The sequence below is a fragment of the Anopheles coustani genome, chromosome 3, assembly GCF_943734705.1.
Source record: "Anopheles coustani chromosome 3, idAnoCousDA_361_x.2, whole genome shotgun sequence".
Taxonomy (NCBI): domain Eukaryota; kingdom Metazoa; phylum Arthropoda; class Insecta; order Diptera; family Culicidae; genus Anopheles; species Anopheles coustani.
This window is the reverse complement of record NC_071288.1, coordinates 30,388,261-30,403,736: the sequence shown is the minus strand read 5'-3', so window position 1 is coordinate 30,403,736 and position 15,476 is coordinate 30,388,261. Positions and strand designations below refer to the sequence as shown.

The following is a 15,476-nucleotide window of genomic DNA, read 5'->3' as shown; positions in this document are numbered from 1 at the left end:
TGCAAGAAACATCGAAAGTGAAAATGTTTGGCCACGTCCCGGCTGTCAGAGGTTTTGAGTGTCGATCCTCGACGGTTGTCCGATATTTAGTTTTGGGTGGAATTTTTAATATAAATTTTTTCGTCCCACAACGCCTGCCGTGCTCACCATGAAACGTGTTAGTGTAAATCAAAGACGAGAACTAAACGGTCATTTTGTACGTATGCTTGACAGTGTGTGTATGTGTGTGTGCATGTGTGAGCGAGAGAGTAAGAAAGAGCGAGAGTGATAGTGAAAGAGAGAGGGGAGAAAATGGATCCGTGTGGGAAAATGATCGCGAACCGGGGTCCGCAAGCAGGGGGTGAGAACAAGATCAGGAGGTTTTTTGTTGTTCGGGGCGGAGAACGGTAACCGTGTCTATATTTTTAGCATAAAAGTGTAAGGAATTCGATACGCAGCAATATACGCGACAACGCGTTGCGTGATGCCTGCGTCTTCTAGCGCGAGAGAAGACGATCGCCGCCGGATGGGCGAATAAATCGAAATTAGTGACAGTGTATAATTTGAACAGGGGGGTTGGAAGGAAGAAGCCGCCTAACGCACACTCTAACCGAACTCTAATAACGAAGCAAGAGATCACCGAACAAGGAAGGAAGAGGAAAAAACGCGATCTGGTAAATGACCGCGCGTCAACCGGAAGAACGTGAAGCTTATGGGGGACACCCGTGTATACATAACGAAGTGGGGGCGGCTAGAAGCCAGCAACGAGCAGTTGGTGGGGGGAGCTGGGGAAAGTCGTAAAGAAAAGTAGTGAAAATCTGCAGTGGACAGTAGAACGCCGAACGAGAGAACACTTAAGTGGGTCGGAGTCGTCCGAATGTTCCTTTTTTATTATTATTATTTCGATGATGCAGGAAATTTGGCGTCAAATTGGCGCGCCGCACAAGCGGGAAGCACTTGTGTAGATGGTATTGTATATTTATTTGTTCGTTTTTTATTATTTTTTAGCTTGTTTTCCTACTCGCTGCCGCTTCCCCATGAGATGTAGGATTTTGGCGTACAAGGGCGCTCCTAGGCGTACAGGAAAAAAACTTAAAAAGAGGAGACAAAAAATAATATTCTCGTATTTGGTTTGATAGACAAGCATGCTTTCGGTTTTGTGTACTATATCGTTTTCTTTTTTGCCCCTTGCTGTATCTTCGACTGGTAGGTTTGTAATATGCTAGTCTACTTTTGACACCCTTACGCGGAGGAAGTGGTCAAAGGAACTTTGTTTAAAAAAATAAAGGAAAAACATTATAAAATTACGTAATATACGTAACGGTTACGAAACGAGAGCAGCACCCGGCTACGCAGGCAAATGGTTATAAAGTTATGATTATTATTGTTTTGCGTGTCACTTGCGTTATGTGTTTGTATTAGGATCCGGAGAGGACGCAGCAGGATCGAAGCGAGTGTGGACAGTTGGAAAAAGTTCTCGTAAGAATTATGATGCTTTGTGATCTGCGCCTGGGGTGTGGGGTATGGGGATGGGGTAGATTTTTTCTTTTCTTTCTCTTACAATTGTGCACAACGACGATTGGTTTTACTTTCTCTGATAATGAGACCAAAAATATAATAAAACAATATTTTGCAAACATGTGTCGTTATCGTGAAACTATTTCGTGCCAAGTGGAAACGTTGGCGAGTATTTCGTCAACCACATTTGGATGGTTTCGGTAAGTATGACCCTTGACAAACGTTTGATTTCTTCCTGAGTTTGTAAGCAAAATGGAAATAGAATACATACATAGAATACAAGATAAGGAAGAAAGTAAAAAGGAAAAACATCGAAAATATTTTATCTTTGAAGCATATTTTCATCGTTAGTATGAGGAAAAACAATTGATATTCAAAAAAATAGAACAATTGATATTTCGACAATGTAAGCTTAGCTTTTGCTTATACGATTCACCTCAAACGGCGAGGTATTCAAAACCTGGGAAAATTAACAAAATATATTGAATAAAGCAAGAGTTAATTTTTTAAGCATTTACAAAACACGTGACAAGTTTTTTACGTTTCCTCTCTTTTATCATTGAAAATTTCGATTAAAATTTAAAAATTATTCATCCTGACCTGATTGGTGTTAAGCCGATTGTAGTATTGTTCGGAAAATTTATTATCTTGATTTTGAATGACATAGTAAGTCAAGCCCCGGTCAGTCAAACTAATCCTTGTTTATTGAAAACTATGTATCAAATTTTATTGTAGTTGACTAGGCCTTTCAGAATGTATTAACAATTAATGTTGTTGTAATGTAATGTCCTAACTTGCAGATTCATAGTGCCATAACCGTCATTTTGATTTTTGATGGAACTGGGTTCACCGTTCCAATAATAGGAACTAGATGGGTGCATCAGAGAGCTTACCACACTAGCCGTTGCTTCGACCTGTCAAACTTCGAACCAAAATACAAACTTGAATCGGAGAAGTTTAGTGTTTAGGAATTGTTTTTCAGGAAAATTTTCACAGAAAAATGGATTCCGAAGACGCAACACACACGATTTTCGATTCGGCGGTAAGTGGTGAACAAATCGCACTAGCGCAATGTCGTTCCGTCGTCTCTCTGCCGCTGTATCGAGCGATTCCCTGTAGTGTTGAGGATGTAAACATTGCGCTTCCTGCATGTAGTTCTGCAAGTACAGCTAAGCCCGTTGATGCGCTACGAGCAGAAACTAAAATGATTATTGGAGATTATTGTACAATGCTATCGATGTGTCGTGTCTCGTACATGAATTGATGTTCGAAACAAGAGTGGAGGTTTAAACCAATGTTTGCGTTTCTGTTTACAGTCTTCCCTGCAAGAGGGCTGCCGGTTGCCGGTGAAAATGAGCGGGACGAACGACTGGCCGTTGGCGGAAATCATCAGCATTAGGGAGGGATCGGATAGGAACAACTATTACTACGTACATTATGTAGATTGTAAGTATCCTGTTCGTGGCGAACGCAAGTTTTCTATTTTTTTCTAATCCCGCGCTTTTTACCATCAGTTAACAAACGACTAGACGAATGGGTAACGGAAGAGTTTTTGGATATGCGCAAGGTGCAGTTCCCCAGCAAGGACGGCCTAACGACAGGCCAGAATACGGGTGTAACGACACCGAAGAAATTACCTCCCGCCCTCACCTGCTCCCGACCCGTCAGTCCCGTGCAGACGCCCACGGAAATCACGGTAAACGGTGGTGCCGTGCTGGAGGCGGCCCTGCAAAAGAAAAACAGTCGCAAACGGAAAGCCACATCAACGGAAAACGAGGACAACTCGGAAGATGTCCCGCCTACCCCGACACCGCGGCAATCGGGCAGCATGGTGGCACACCACGATGACGTGGTGACGCGCATGAAGAATGTGCAGCTGATCGAGCTCGGACGCCACCGAATCAAGCCGTGGTACTTTGCGCCGTACCCTCAGGAAATGTGCTCCCTGTCGTGCATCTACATTTGCGAGTTCTGCCTCAAGTACCGCAAGAGTCGCAAGTGTTTGGAGCGGCACACAAAAAAGTGCAACCTGCGCCACCCGCCGGGGAATGAAATCTACCGTAAAGCCACGATCAGCTTCTTCGAGATCGACGGACGGAAGAACAAAAGCTACGCCCAAAACCTTTGCCTGCTGGCGAAGCTGTTTCTCGATCACAAAACGCTGTACTACGACACCGATCCGTTCCTGTTCTACGTGATGACCGAGTACGATTCGCGCGGTTTCCACATCGTGGGCTACTTCTCGAAGGAAAAGGAAAGCACGGAAGACTACAACGTGGCGTGCATACTGACAATTCCACCGTACCAGCGAAAGGGCTACGGAAAGCTACTGATAGAATTTAGTAAGTGGTTGAAAGGGAATGTTTAAGAGGCGGAAATGTGTTGTGTGCACTGAAATTAATGCGTCCTTCTTCGTTCCCCAGGTTACGAACTATCCAAATTCGAGGGAAAAACGGGTTCGCCGGAGAAACCATTGTCCGACTTAGGGTTACTATCGTACCGCAGCTATTGGGCGCAAACGATACTAGAAATACTAATCCTCCAGAAGCCAACGGGAGACAACGAAAAGCCACAAATTACGATAAAGTGAGTGAAGAGTTCTATCACCACGGGCCTTCTTCATGGGCTTGTAAATTTATCTACGCTCGGTTTACTTTTTTCAGCGAAATTTGTGAACTAACGAGCATAAAAAAGGATGATGTCATCTCGACGCTACAGATACTAAATCTAATCAACTACTACAAGGGCCAATACATCATCTGCATCAACAAGGAGACAATAGATCAGCACAGAAAGGCGATGGACAAGCGCAAGATTCGCATCGACTCCAAGTGTCTCCACTGGACGCCGAAAGACTGGACGAAACGATCGAAATGGTAGAGCAGGGTGGATGCAAGGCGGGGGTTTTGTGGGAAATTGGAACGGAGCAGAATCGAACGGCTGAGGTTGGTGCGTCGTGCGTCGTGTAGGATGTATTGAGCGGTGTTTAGCTAAAGATCTCCTTTCTTTTGCATGTGTGTTCGGGTGCGTTCGTGTTCCTAGGTCGATAAGTTTAGGCGGTAAACAGAGGGAGGGGAGACGGAAAACATTTGGGAACGCGGGAAGCTACGAATCGAAGCGGGCTTCTCGTGGTTCTTCGCGCGGGCGGAAGAAAGCCATAGAGCGGACGGCGGGAAGTGGGCTGGTAGGCACGCGAAAGGTTCGAGTAAGAGAGGAAGAAAAAACAATGGTATTGACAATTCCAGTTTTTTTAGATTTTTATTTCAATCTTTACCGCGTGCGATGGGCGTATTGTAGAGACACACCGGCGCGGCGTGTCAGCGGAAGCGGAGAGTAGGAAAAATAAAAAAAATACAAACTCAATTTTGGAGTTCCCGTTGAGCACGTTTTTGAATGAAAGAAACAGATCAGAATGCACCGTAGCCGTCCGGAGTGTACGCATTGGAGGGTGGGGGAGGTGCAAGTCGTGGTTGCGGAGGGAATCCACCCACAGGCGGTCTCGGGGGAAAACCGGGCAGTTGTGGTGGAGGTGGCTGTGGTGGCCGCACTGCACCGGGTGGTGGTGGTCGGGGTGCACTTGGTGCCGGAGGTGGTGGTGGGAATGGTCCTGCGTTGCTTCCGGCGGGTGGGAACGATGGGGGAGGCGGAGGAAACGGTGCGGATGGTGCGGGCGGTGGTGCAGGCGCACCGACGGGTGCGGGAGGTGCCGGAGCTCCCGGTTGTTGCCAAGGTGGCGGAGGGATCATCCTTGGCGGTGGCGGAAGACCAAGCGGCGCGGATGGCAGTGGAGGTTGCGGTTGAACACCCATCGGTGGTGGGAGTGGCGGTGGTGGAATCGACCCAGGGCCACCATATCCGCCCGGAGCTTGTGGAGGCGGTGGCATGACCGGTGGCTGCGGTAACACGGCGGCCGCGGCCGGATTGGATGGTGGTGGTGGGGGGGCCAACAGTGGCGGTGGCATCATTGGATGGCCTCCCATCATGCCCGGATGCATTGCGGGTGGTGCCGGAGCATCGGCGAACAGCTGATGCGGGCGATCGGCGTGCGATAAGGGGTTCTGCGCCGCCAGCAAACGTTCCGCCGCCGATCCGTGCCGTTCGCCCTTCGAGTCCTTCTTAAACGCATACGACACCGAGATCGGCCGGTTGCAGAGATACTGCCCGTTCATCGCGTCCATAGCGGCATCCGAAGCTTCAAAGCTGGCGAAGTTGATGAAGGCAAAACCTTTCGAGTTGCCCGTTTCCGGATCGCGCATGATCTTTGGCGTCTGCAGGATTACACCGAAAGCGGAGAAGGTGTCGTACAGCAGCTTCTCGTCGACCTCCAAGTCCAGGTTACCAATGAATATGTTCGCCCCCACGTCCAGGCTCTTCTGATGGGCCGAGGCTTTGTTGACGCGGATCGGTTTGCCGTACAGCTTGATCATGTTCATAATCTTGATCGCATAGTCGGCATCCTCTTCACCGAGAAACTCCACGAACCCGTAGCCTTGGTGCATCTGTGTGACGCGGTCTTTCGGCATGTGCACATTCACTACCGGGCCGCTTTGCACAAACAGTTCCCATAGTAGCGTCTCCGTAACCTTATCGTCTAGCCCGCCAACGTAAATGGTGGCATCTGCAAGAGGAAAAAAGCAACATAGTTAGCAACATGTAAACAAAACATTGCCATGGAACGAAGGAAGAAATATCGCACAGATAGCATTGGTAACTATCACAACATGTGTTGTATTATAATCATAAGATGAGGCACTAGTACTGGAGCCGTATTACGAAGAAAAATTAGTAAATGGATGGTTAAAACATTACAAATTTACCCTGATTTCGCTCTGCAATTGGACCGGCTGCCATTGTTTAGTGAAATTAACTGCAGTTGAATCTAGTGTTGGCAGTAGTGTTGGCAGAATCGGGATTCGGAAGATTTGAAGATTCGGAGATTCGAGGGATTCCAAAGATTAGAATCCCATTTGACGGATTCTAAAGATTCGAATCCCATCTGACAGATTCTAAAGATTTGAATCCCATTTGACGGATTCTAACGATTTGATTCGATTAGGATTCGAATCAGATTTGATTGGTTTGGGATTCGAATCTGTTTTGATTTGTTTGGGACTCGAATCAGATTTGATTTGTTTGGATTCGAATCTGTTTTGATTTGTTTGGGACTCGAATCAGATTTGATTTGTTTGGATTCGAATCTGTTTTGATTTGTTTGGGACTCGATTTGATTCGATTCTGACTTGATCCTAAACTGTTTGAATCGACTCACAATGATTTGAGTCGAATTAGTTACATAACTAGTCGATCTAGAGACAATGTAATTGATTTAAATTTACTCAAATCGAACGCTGGGTAGAATGTCCATTGGACATAGATTGAGTTTTTTGCGCGATTTGCAAGTTTTGCTGTAAAAAAATTCCTGGAACCTATTTTTTACAAATAAATACAGTAGAATGTCCAAGATTCGAATCCCTGTAGGGATTCAGTTTCCCCATCACTAGTTGAATCACAATGGCGGAGATGTGTCTTTTTTGACATCTCTCGGGTGCTTCAAACACCTTGACTAAAATATCAAATTTGTCGAGCAACTGTTTGATACTTAGGTTGATTTGAACAGAGGTTTCTTCTAATGAGGTTATTTTTAACATAAATAACTTGTACTGAAATATTTTCCTTTAAAACTTCTTAGTTTTTAAGAAAGTTAATTCTGGGAAAGAGATGTCGAAACCTTGGTCGCGTAACGCTGTGCTAAAGGCTTTAAGTAACGCGTTAGGTTACCTCTTGTCAAAGAATTGAAATTCGCGCGGAAATTCGTAAATAAAAGAAAAAATCGTAAACAAACGCGGTTGGAAGTGCAGTGCTCGAGAGTGTTTTAAACGGTGAATTATGATATCAGTTTTCAGTTCGGCAGTGAATCAGAGCGGAGGTTAGCAGTGCAGTTCCTGAAAGGGTTAGCGGAAAAGTAAGATTACGGCACGACCGCGTGGTCACGCCGAGCTGGAGCTCAGGTCAGAAAAATCCTAGCTGCCGCACATCTCGTTCTGTTTGAGTCAATCAAGCGGACCACGAGTTCTTGTGTCCTGACAACGGAAGGAATTATCCCTCCCGTGGCCGGCGGGTGGACATATGGCTATTATTAGCCGGTCCTAAAGGACGAGCCCCTTCATAGGAGTTCGGACAGAGTCGGTACGCCTCTGATTACGAGTAAGGGAACAAACGTTCGACTTAGCGTAGGAGGATATACCCCGACTCGCATAGCGAAAGAAGAAGAAGAAGAATTATGATATAAAATAGGAAAAATGGCATCATTCAAAACAGAAAAGCAGCTTCTACCACCGGAAACGGGTGCGGATTACGCGTTCCCTTTTTTACCGTACGATATTCAGCTGGACTTCATGCAATCCTTGTACACCGTGCTGCATAATGGAAAAATCGGAATCTTTGAAAGTCCAACCGGAACAGGGAAATCACTGAGCTTAACATGCGGTTCCCTTACGTGGCTGAAAGATTACGAACGTTTGGTGGAAGATGAATTACGTACAAAAATCGATCACCTCCGAGCGGAGATCGCTCGGTTAGAAAAGGAGAATGAAGTTGCCAGAGACTGGATTACGGGACAGTACAATGCAATGGGCCAACGGAATGAGCTGGGCGAACTAACTGCCTTCAGGGATGCGCTGGAAGCTTATAAAAAGTATATGTTGCAGTTGAAAGATAAAGCGGTGCTACAAAAGTTACGATGGGTTTCGGCGAAGGAAGCCGCCGATCGAAAAGCCGATATGCTGAAGGAAGAACCACTCTTGAAGCAGGATGTTGTAGTCGATGAGGATGAATTTTTAATCCCCAATGAAAGCGATGACAGTGATGGAGATGAGGACGTTGAAGAAAGGAAAGAAGAACTCGATCGCTACCGTCCAGTGCAGGTTATATTCTGCAGCCGAACGCATTCCCAGCTGGGTCAGGTGGTCGGTGAGGTGAAAGAAACGACCCACTCGAAAGATTTACGATTAATGTCACTGGCTTCACGACAAAGTCTCTGTATTAATCCGGAAGTACGGAAGCTGAAAAGCAATACCTTGATAAACGAACGCTGCCTGGAACTGCTGAAAAAGGGTGGAAAGGCCAAGGGAAACGCCAGCAGTGAAGACGGCAGTAGTAACGCAAAGAAACGCCGTAAAACAGGCCAAAAAAGCTGTCCCTACTACAATCAACGTGCAATCGAGGGGCTGAAGAACGGCACCCTGTTCGAGGTGCCCGATATTGAGGATCTCGTGAAAGCCGGAACGCGCGAAAAGGCATGTCCATACTATGCATCGCGTGCAGCAATTCCCGACGCTCAGGTGCTCATGGTCCCGTACCAATTGATCTTGCACCGGCGCACCCGCCAACAGTCCGGAATTGATCTTCGAGGGTCCGTTTTAATAATCGACGAGGCACACAACCTCCTCGACACAATCGCTTCCATTCACAGCCAGGAGCTGAGCTACGAGCAGCTGTGCCTGGGGAAGATGCAACTGGCCGCTTACAAAGCGCGTTACTTTGCACGTTTTTCCACGAAAAACCTTCTCCGGATCAATCAGTTGATTTTTATCGCTACCCGGCTGGGGAAACTGCTCTCAACGGAGGTTAAACCGCTCAGTGGTTCAAACGACACTCCCGCCCAAGGATCTCGAATGCTACAACCACACGAGCTGCTGGTCGAGGGTGACATATTCAATCTTAATCTTACCGATATCCTAGCGTTTTGTGAACGAACGCACATTGCACAAAAAGTTCACGGATTTGCGCAAAGTTGCCCACCGGAACTGGTCGATCCGTGTGCGTCAACTCGACCAAAAGTCGGGACGACTTCGAGGGATTCATCAAGTGGATTGAAAGGTCTACTGAAAACACTTGAAGAGGAAAACAAGCGTAAGGTACAGTTGAAAAAGAAAGTTCGACCAACTGGAGCAACATCCAAAACGACGGTGGAAGTAGAAAATGGCAGCAATCAAGAGAATGCACCGCAGGATCAGAGGAGTCAACCTACGGGGAATGTCATACGTCCTTTGCTTAACTTTCTCGAGTGTCTCACAGAGGACGGTAGTGGCGATAGCCGTGTGTTGTTGACGCTGAACGGAAAGGATCCGCCGCAGTCGAGAATGAAGTATCTTCTTCTCAATCCGGAGGCTCGGTTCGAGGAAATCGTGCAAAGCTGTAGATCGGTGAGAAATGCATCATATCGGAAAATAAATGTGTTCTAATTTTGTATATTTCACTTTATTTTCAGTTGGTGTTAGCGGGAGGTACGATGCAGCCGACGGAGGAATTAACCGAACAGATTTTTCGCAATTGCCGTGATCGGGTAACGATCAAAAGCTATCCCCACGTGGTTCCCAAGGACGCTGTGTTACCGATCGCACTTGCCCGTGGCCCCTCGGGCAAGGAGTTTCTGTTCAACTTTAGTAATCGTCAAAACCCGGAACAAGTATGTGTACTGAATAATTCCGTAAAAGAATGGAGTGTAATGTAAACTCTACCCTGTCTTCTTTACAGATGGCTGAGCTTCAGTCGACACTTCTGAACCTTTGTCAGATCGTACCGCACGGTGTGGTGGCCTTCTTCAGCTCCTACGACTACCTGGAGCTGTTCTGCAGCAAGTTGGAGGAATCGGGTAACCGGGCCCGGCTGGAGGAACGGAAGAAAATCTTCCGCGAGCCGCGAGCCGCCGGACAGGTCGAGAAAACGCTTCTAGATTATGGTCGGGCGGCAAAGTCGGCCAACGGAGCGCTACTACTCAGCGTCGTCGGTGGTAAGTTGAGTGAAGGATTAAACTTTTCCGACGAACTTGGCCGGTGTGTGGTGGTGGTGGGTTTACCCTATCCGAATCGTACCAGTCCGGAGCTGGCGGAACGGATGCGTTATCTCGATCGATCGCAGGCACCGACGCCGAAAGGTTCCGGTGCGGCTGGAAATGAGTATTACGAGAACCTTTGTATGAAAGCCGTCAATCAGTGCATTGGCCGTGCTGTACGCCATATACGGGACTATGCCGCGGTCGTGCTGCTCGATTCGCGCTACTGCAACAGTGATCGCGTTCGGCGGAAGCTTCCCGTGTGGATCTCGGAGCGATTGACCTGCGTCGAAAGGTACGGCCAGGCGCACGGAAGCTTGGTGAAGTTTTTTCGCGATCATAAAATGAAACGGGGAGAATAAATATCACCTTCAGTAGAGGAAACTGGCTCGTCCGCATAAGAGTGTTTTCGGATTGTGAGAAATTTATAATAGTTAAACACCACGTCTGCTGTTATAATGGGCTATTTTAGTCCAATGTTGTTTATATTTTCTTCATACACAGACGATTATCGGACACATTTCGTAGCGAATTCGTGTAGCAAAGGAAAAATTATGCGCTTTATTGCATTTGCACTCGCATTCCTTTCATTTTCATATTTTAGTTTCTCGCGAGCTTTTTATCGTTTTTCCCTTTGTAATGGACTGTTTTATGTTTCCCTTTGTTAACCCATTACACTTTTCCATCTACTGTGTTACATTGAAAACGCATGCCAGTTTTTTGATCTTGGATCGTAACTTTTGCTTTATATTAACATCTTTCACGCACGTTTCTAAATACCTACGGTGTTGTTTTAACTTGTACTCTTTTACTTTCTCTTATCCGTTGACTGTTACTATGGCTTGGTGGTTGTCATGTCGTCTTTTTTGCTGATGTACTATTTATACTTTGTTAGAGCTCAGCAGTTTGTTGTTAGCGGTTCACTTTCGCAATATTGTAAATGCTTCTTACAGAAAAAAAACCAAACTATGATTAATCCATCAGTATATCAAGGCGCATCTCCACTCTCTTTTTAAAGCACATTGTAAAGGAATTTGAATGTGTGCACCACATTTCCATCGATTATCGTACGAAAGAGTGCGCTCACATGGAAGCATTGATTGGTAAATACTTATCCGTTTTTAATATCAGTATCATCTAAATACCGGCACATCTAGACTTTTCCTTTGATAAGCGATGTAGCAACGAAGGCAGCATGGGTTTTGTGTGTGCACATGTGCACGTTATAGTAACCTTTCACTTCACCATGTTTTCTAATTTGCATGCGATGGATTTTGGGGTTGACATTTGTTGTAAGATTCGAGACTTCTTAGAAAGCCCTGTTACAAAACTACCAGTAGTATCAGGACTAGTAGTGTCATTTTTGTATGATCGATACAAGAAACTGGATATGGGTGAACCGAGCAGAACTAATGGAGGTGGAACAATACATTGATATAGACACGATATTTTGTTTGCGCATAGCTGTTAAAAGATATTGTACTTTATTTTTTCTGATTTTCTTTTTTCATGTTTGCTGAACATTAACATCTTTTAGCGGCTATATTCCGTACGTTCGTATAGCGATGGTACCTTTGTTGGAAAGCCTGCCTGTAAATGATTTTTGAACGGGATTTTTTTTTACATTTTCCATCGATTTTTCCTTGTACTGGAAATCACCAACCAGTAGGAAGGACCTACTATTACTACGCTGCTCGACACTCGAGTTTCCATTTGTCGTTCGAATATTTGTAAACGTATTTGCTTGTATTTTGTATCGTCTCGTCAAAAGCGCTCTCCTCTGGAAATGGTTGTAACTTACGAGATTTCCGTACAACGTTCCTGTCCACATATACCCCCTAAGTTCGTGTCAGATTTAAATCTCTCGTCATGATTGTGGCTTGCAACGCGCGTCCGCAAACATCAACGAGGCCGACTGCCAGGTACAAAGTAGAAATTTAGTTTCCATTCGGTTTCACGGCTTTTTTTTTGTGTTTTTTGTTGCATCGTTTGCGTTTTTTGTTTTAGCAGACGCCATTAGTGATCGCTTATGCTAAAGGAGTTGGTAGTTGTTGCGTTCAATTACATCTGGCTATCCAGCAAACTCTAGCCGTAGGACAATAAATAGACGTAAAGTAACGTATGGTACGCCGACTCAAGCCGGGCTTCGCTTCCAACTGGTGAGTCGAGAGGAAAATGAAAATGTTAGTATCTTCTTGGTTGGATCTTACTATCTTCTTGGTTGGTTTCTATCGCATTTAAGACACGTTTGTTGAGTTCCTTTTTTTTTTTAGCGTAGCATTTCCTCCACGACATTCAATATCTTTAATATTAAGCGTTTCGCATACTTCCGGCACTTATTTTTTTCTTCTTCGCGTGTACGCCACCCTGCTTTTGTTTTTCGAATATATCACACTTGGTATTCTCTGTTCTTTTTCGGCTCCCTATCTATTCTACAAAAGATAAATTGCATTTGATTGCCCTTCCACGTTGAAGAGGAGAATTATGGTTTTTTTTCTGTCGCCACTTTCAAGCAACACTAAAGCAGTTTTAATTGGTCGTGAGTTTACATTCGTATTCATGTTTGCAAATTTGCTTTACACAGTTTTTAAGACATACACAATACATACAACGTACATTAAAGGCTAGCGATGATCGGGGCAACATGACGATCGAACCGGTTTGCTTTTGGATTGTTTACCGTTTATTTGTTCTTGTTTGATTGGTTTTTTTATTTGTGTCTAGAAAAAATAACTAGTAACATGCGTAATAACCTATTCATCTAAATAGGAAGGCATTTTATCCAGTTTTGTTGCTTTCAATTTATGTGTCACTTTTCATCGGCAATGGTTTCTCCCACACTCTTCAGTTTTTTTTTTGCATAAGGCTTGTGACGGTAGCGACTCCTTGAACGGGTTTTAGTTTTAGCTTCACGAGTTTTGCACTGTTAACACGTTTCCCTATCCTGCGGATTGGATGATCAGTGGTAAATTACTTTGCATCCACATGGTATCCTCGCCGCGATGGAACGCGTTTTCCTTCCTACAAAACAGGTGAAGCTAAAGTACTTTGGAAAAGCCAAAAAGTTCCACCTTGAATTGTCAATTTTCATTCCGGTATCGAATACAGTTCGTTGACGGTTGCGTATGTCTTTCGTACCGCGAGCGAAAATCAGTTCATGACGAAAATTCGCGAATATATAAAATATACAATTTAAAACACAGCGGTTCCGTCGCGCTCTGCAGTCGTACGAGTTGAACGATGCAACAGAGTTAAAATTAAAAATATATATAATATATACTGATGTCAACGGCATGGGCCCCAGTGGCAGCCACTAACAAAAAATATTCCCTTTTTCAACGATTGTGTCTTCCCGCATTGCATCTCTATTTCGATGACTTGCTCGTGTCATAGTATATCCTACACCTAGTTCACAGTAAGCTTTCGGTTGGTATTAAGTTTCCATGTATCGAAATCTAGCTAATATTATATTGGTCTTGGGTTGCCATTTTGTTATCTTGTGTATGCCTTTTTTCCTTTTCTGCCAAGGGTTGTCCCCATTGAGGGGCTGATCGACGTGACTCGTGTCCTCTAGATGATATTTTCCCGCGACGAAAACATCGTATCGTACATCCCCGATTCGAGTAGGTGGTTACACTCCCAAGGTGATGTCTCTACATAGTTCCCGGCCTTAAGGAACAGATGGTTAACAGTACAAGAGTGCCAAAATGTATGTTTCCTTAGTACATGTAATAATTTTGCACTGCAATTAAAAAAAATCTTTTGCCTCCCCGTAGTTCTGCGTTGACTACCATTTTTCGTTTTTTTTTCTTTTAACCGTACTGTAACATTCCTAGTTTTAAAACGTTAACCTAAAGTCTGGCTGGTAGACTTCGAATCATACTTATCAATTAACTGAGATATTCCGACGCGAACGGTTTGGAATAACCGGGGCAATCGTTTAGCTTATGACTTACATAGACACATCATTAGAAAGCACATGGAAAGAGCACGTGTGGTATGGTTAATGTTTAATATAACACGCCTGCAACGCTAACACGCTATCCGACCGTAGACATGCAATAGAAGAAAAAAATCCTCGTACACTTTATAGTATGGCACCCGTATTTCGATGGTCGGTTGTCGAAAAGCACTACCGTTTTTAAAACAATTTTTTACGCTACCCGGGGGAATATAAAGAAAAACCTTCACATTTTGATCAAAACTCCGGTTCGCCGTATGGCTTAAGGTAACTATCCGAGTGCGCGAGCCAACGCGCTAAAATGGTAACTTTCCGTTGGTAAACTGGTAAACGAGAATCATGGATTCCGTGTAGAGTAGAGGGAAGCGTTAGAAGTAACTTTGACGAACTTACATGAAACGAACATTCCTTTGCGTTCAACTATTATGCTGTTAACATTTGGGGAAACTTAAACTTAAATACCTTCAGCCAATGGTTCCTGTTCCATCTGTTCCTCTGGCCGTAGATCGATCCACTGGAGATCTTCTACAATTGTGGAAAATCATTGTGATGTGTGTGTGCTATACGAAACGTCCTTTCGATCGAGTCCTTCCCCCGTAATTGGCAGGGTTAATTTTCATTCCGTTTCGATCGCAAAATGGAATGTTGACCGACGAGCTGAACTCAATTCTGGAAAACCATTCGCCAAGAAGCAAAGTGGGCCCACCTCGAGGGATTGGAAAATAAACCCCGTAATGGCCGTACAAATATGGTTTAATCCTTCAGCACCAAGTGCTGCGCTGAGCTTCTTTTGCCCTCTTCGCTGCTTTGTTGTCAAGTGTTTTGTGCATTTATTTTCGGTAGGATGTTGCGTGGCTCAGCTTCTCCCGGTGGACAAGAGCGTCCATAAGTTTCTATGTGTGTGTGTGTGTGTGTATGTGTGTCTGTGGGCGCTTATGTGTGTAAATGGTAATTTAATTAATGAATTTACTTTGTTGTACGGTACACTGAATTGAATAATGGAGGCCAGCTCGTGCACGAAACAAATGCGACGACGGGATTCAAGGTGGGCATTGGGATGCGGCATGGCAAAAGCCAACCGGAAAAGGGGAGTGTATTTATATGAATATTAAAAAAAAAAATTTTAACCAAAAACATGGCACCACAGTGCACGCAAGGGTTTGCGAGTTGGCGCGTCGCGGTTGT

At 44.9% G+C, this 15,476-nt stretch overlaps 3 protein-coding genes across 3 annotated transcripts; 2 read left to right on the top strand and 1 right to left on the bottom strand.

Moving 5' to 3' along the window:
• Positions 1 to 2,423: 2,423 nt before the first annotated feature.
• Positions 2,424 to 4,860, top strand: LOC131272387 (histone acetyltransferase Tip60). The gene is made up of 5 exons (XM_058274106.1): positions 2,424 to 2,539; positions 2,814 to 2,943; positions 3,012 to 3,839; positions 3,921 to 4,083; positions 4,161 to 4,860. The coding sequence occupies exons 1-5, from the start codon at positions 2,498 to 2,500 to the stop codon at positions 4,375 to 4,377; spliced, it is 1,380 nt and encodes a 459-aa protein (XP_058130089.1). The 5' UTR covers positions 2,424 to 2,497; the 3' UTR covers positions 4,378 to 4,860.
• On the bottom strand, positions 4,795 to 6,351 carry LOC131272388 (splicing factor 3B subunit 4). The gene is made up of 2 exons (XM_058274107.1): positions 6,315 to 6,351; positions 4,795 to 6,115 (listed from the first exon to the last, which is right to left on the bottom strand). The coding sequence occupies exons 1-2, from the start codon at positions 6,346 to 6,348 to the stop codon at positions 4,905 to 4,907; spliced, it is 1,245 nt and encodes a 414-aa protein (XP_058130090.1). The 5' UTR covers positions 6,349 to 6,351; the 3' UTR covers positions 4,795 to 4,904.
• Positions 6,352 to 7,343: 992 nt separating this feature from the next.
• On the top strand, positions 7,344 to 10,735 carry LOC131272382 (ATP-dependent DNA helicase DDX11). Its single transcript, XM_058274101.1, has 4 exons — positions 7,344 to 7,376; positions 7,771 to 9,701; positions 9,767 to 9,964; positions 10,033 to 10,735. The coding sequence occupies exons 2-4, from the start codon at positions 7,797 to 7,799 to the stop codon at positions 10,690 to 10,692; spliced, it is 2,763 nt and encodes a 920-aa protein (XP_058130084.1). The 5' UTR covers positions 7,344 to 7,376; positions 7,771 to 7,796; the 3' UTR covers positions 10,693 to 10,735.
• Positions 10,736 to 15,476: the final 4,741 nt, after the last annotated feature.

Coding starts and splice junctions, on each gene's coding strand:
- LOC131272387 (XM_058274106.1), top strand. CDS start 2,498: ATGGATTCCGAAGACGCAACACACACGATTTTCGATTCGGCG. Junction 2,540..2,813: donor ACACGATTTTCGATTCGGCG/GTAAGTGGTGAA, acceptor TTCTGTTTACAG/TCTTCCCTGCAAGAGGGCTG. Junction 3,840..3,920: donor AAAGCTACTGATAGAATTTA/GTAAGTGGTTGA, acceptor TTCGTTCCCCAG/GTTACGAACTATCCAAATTC.
- LOC131272388 (XM_058274107.1), bottom strand. CDS start 6,348: ATGGCAGCCGGTCCAATTGCAGAGCGAAATCAGG. Junction 6,116..6,314: donor AATTGCAGAGCGAAATCAGG/GTAAATTTGTAA, acceptor TTCCTCTTGCAG/ATGCCACCATTTACGTTGGC.
- LOC131272382 (XM_058274101.1), top strand. CDS start 7,797: ATGGCATCATTCAAAACAGAAAAGCAGCTTCTACCACCGGAAACGGGT. Junction 9,702..9,766: donor TCGTGCAAAGCTGTAGATCG/GTGAGAAATGCA, acceptor CTTTATTTTCAG/TTGGTGTTAGCGGGAGGTAC. Junction 9,965..10,032: donor ATCGTCAAAACCCGGAACAA/GTATGTGTACTG, acceptor TCTTCTTTACAG/ATGGCTGAGCTTCAGTCGAC.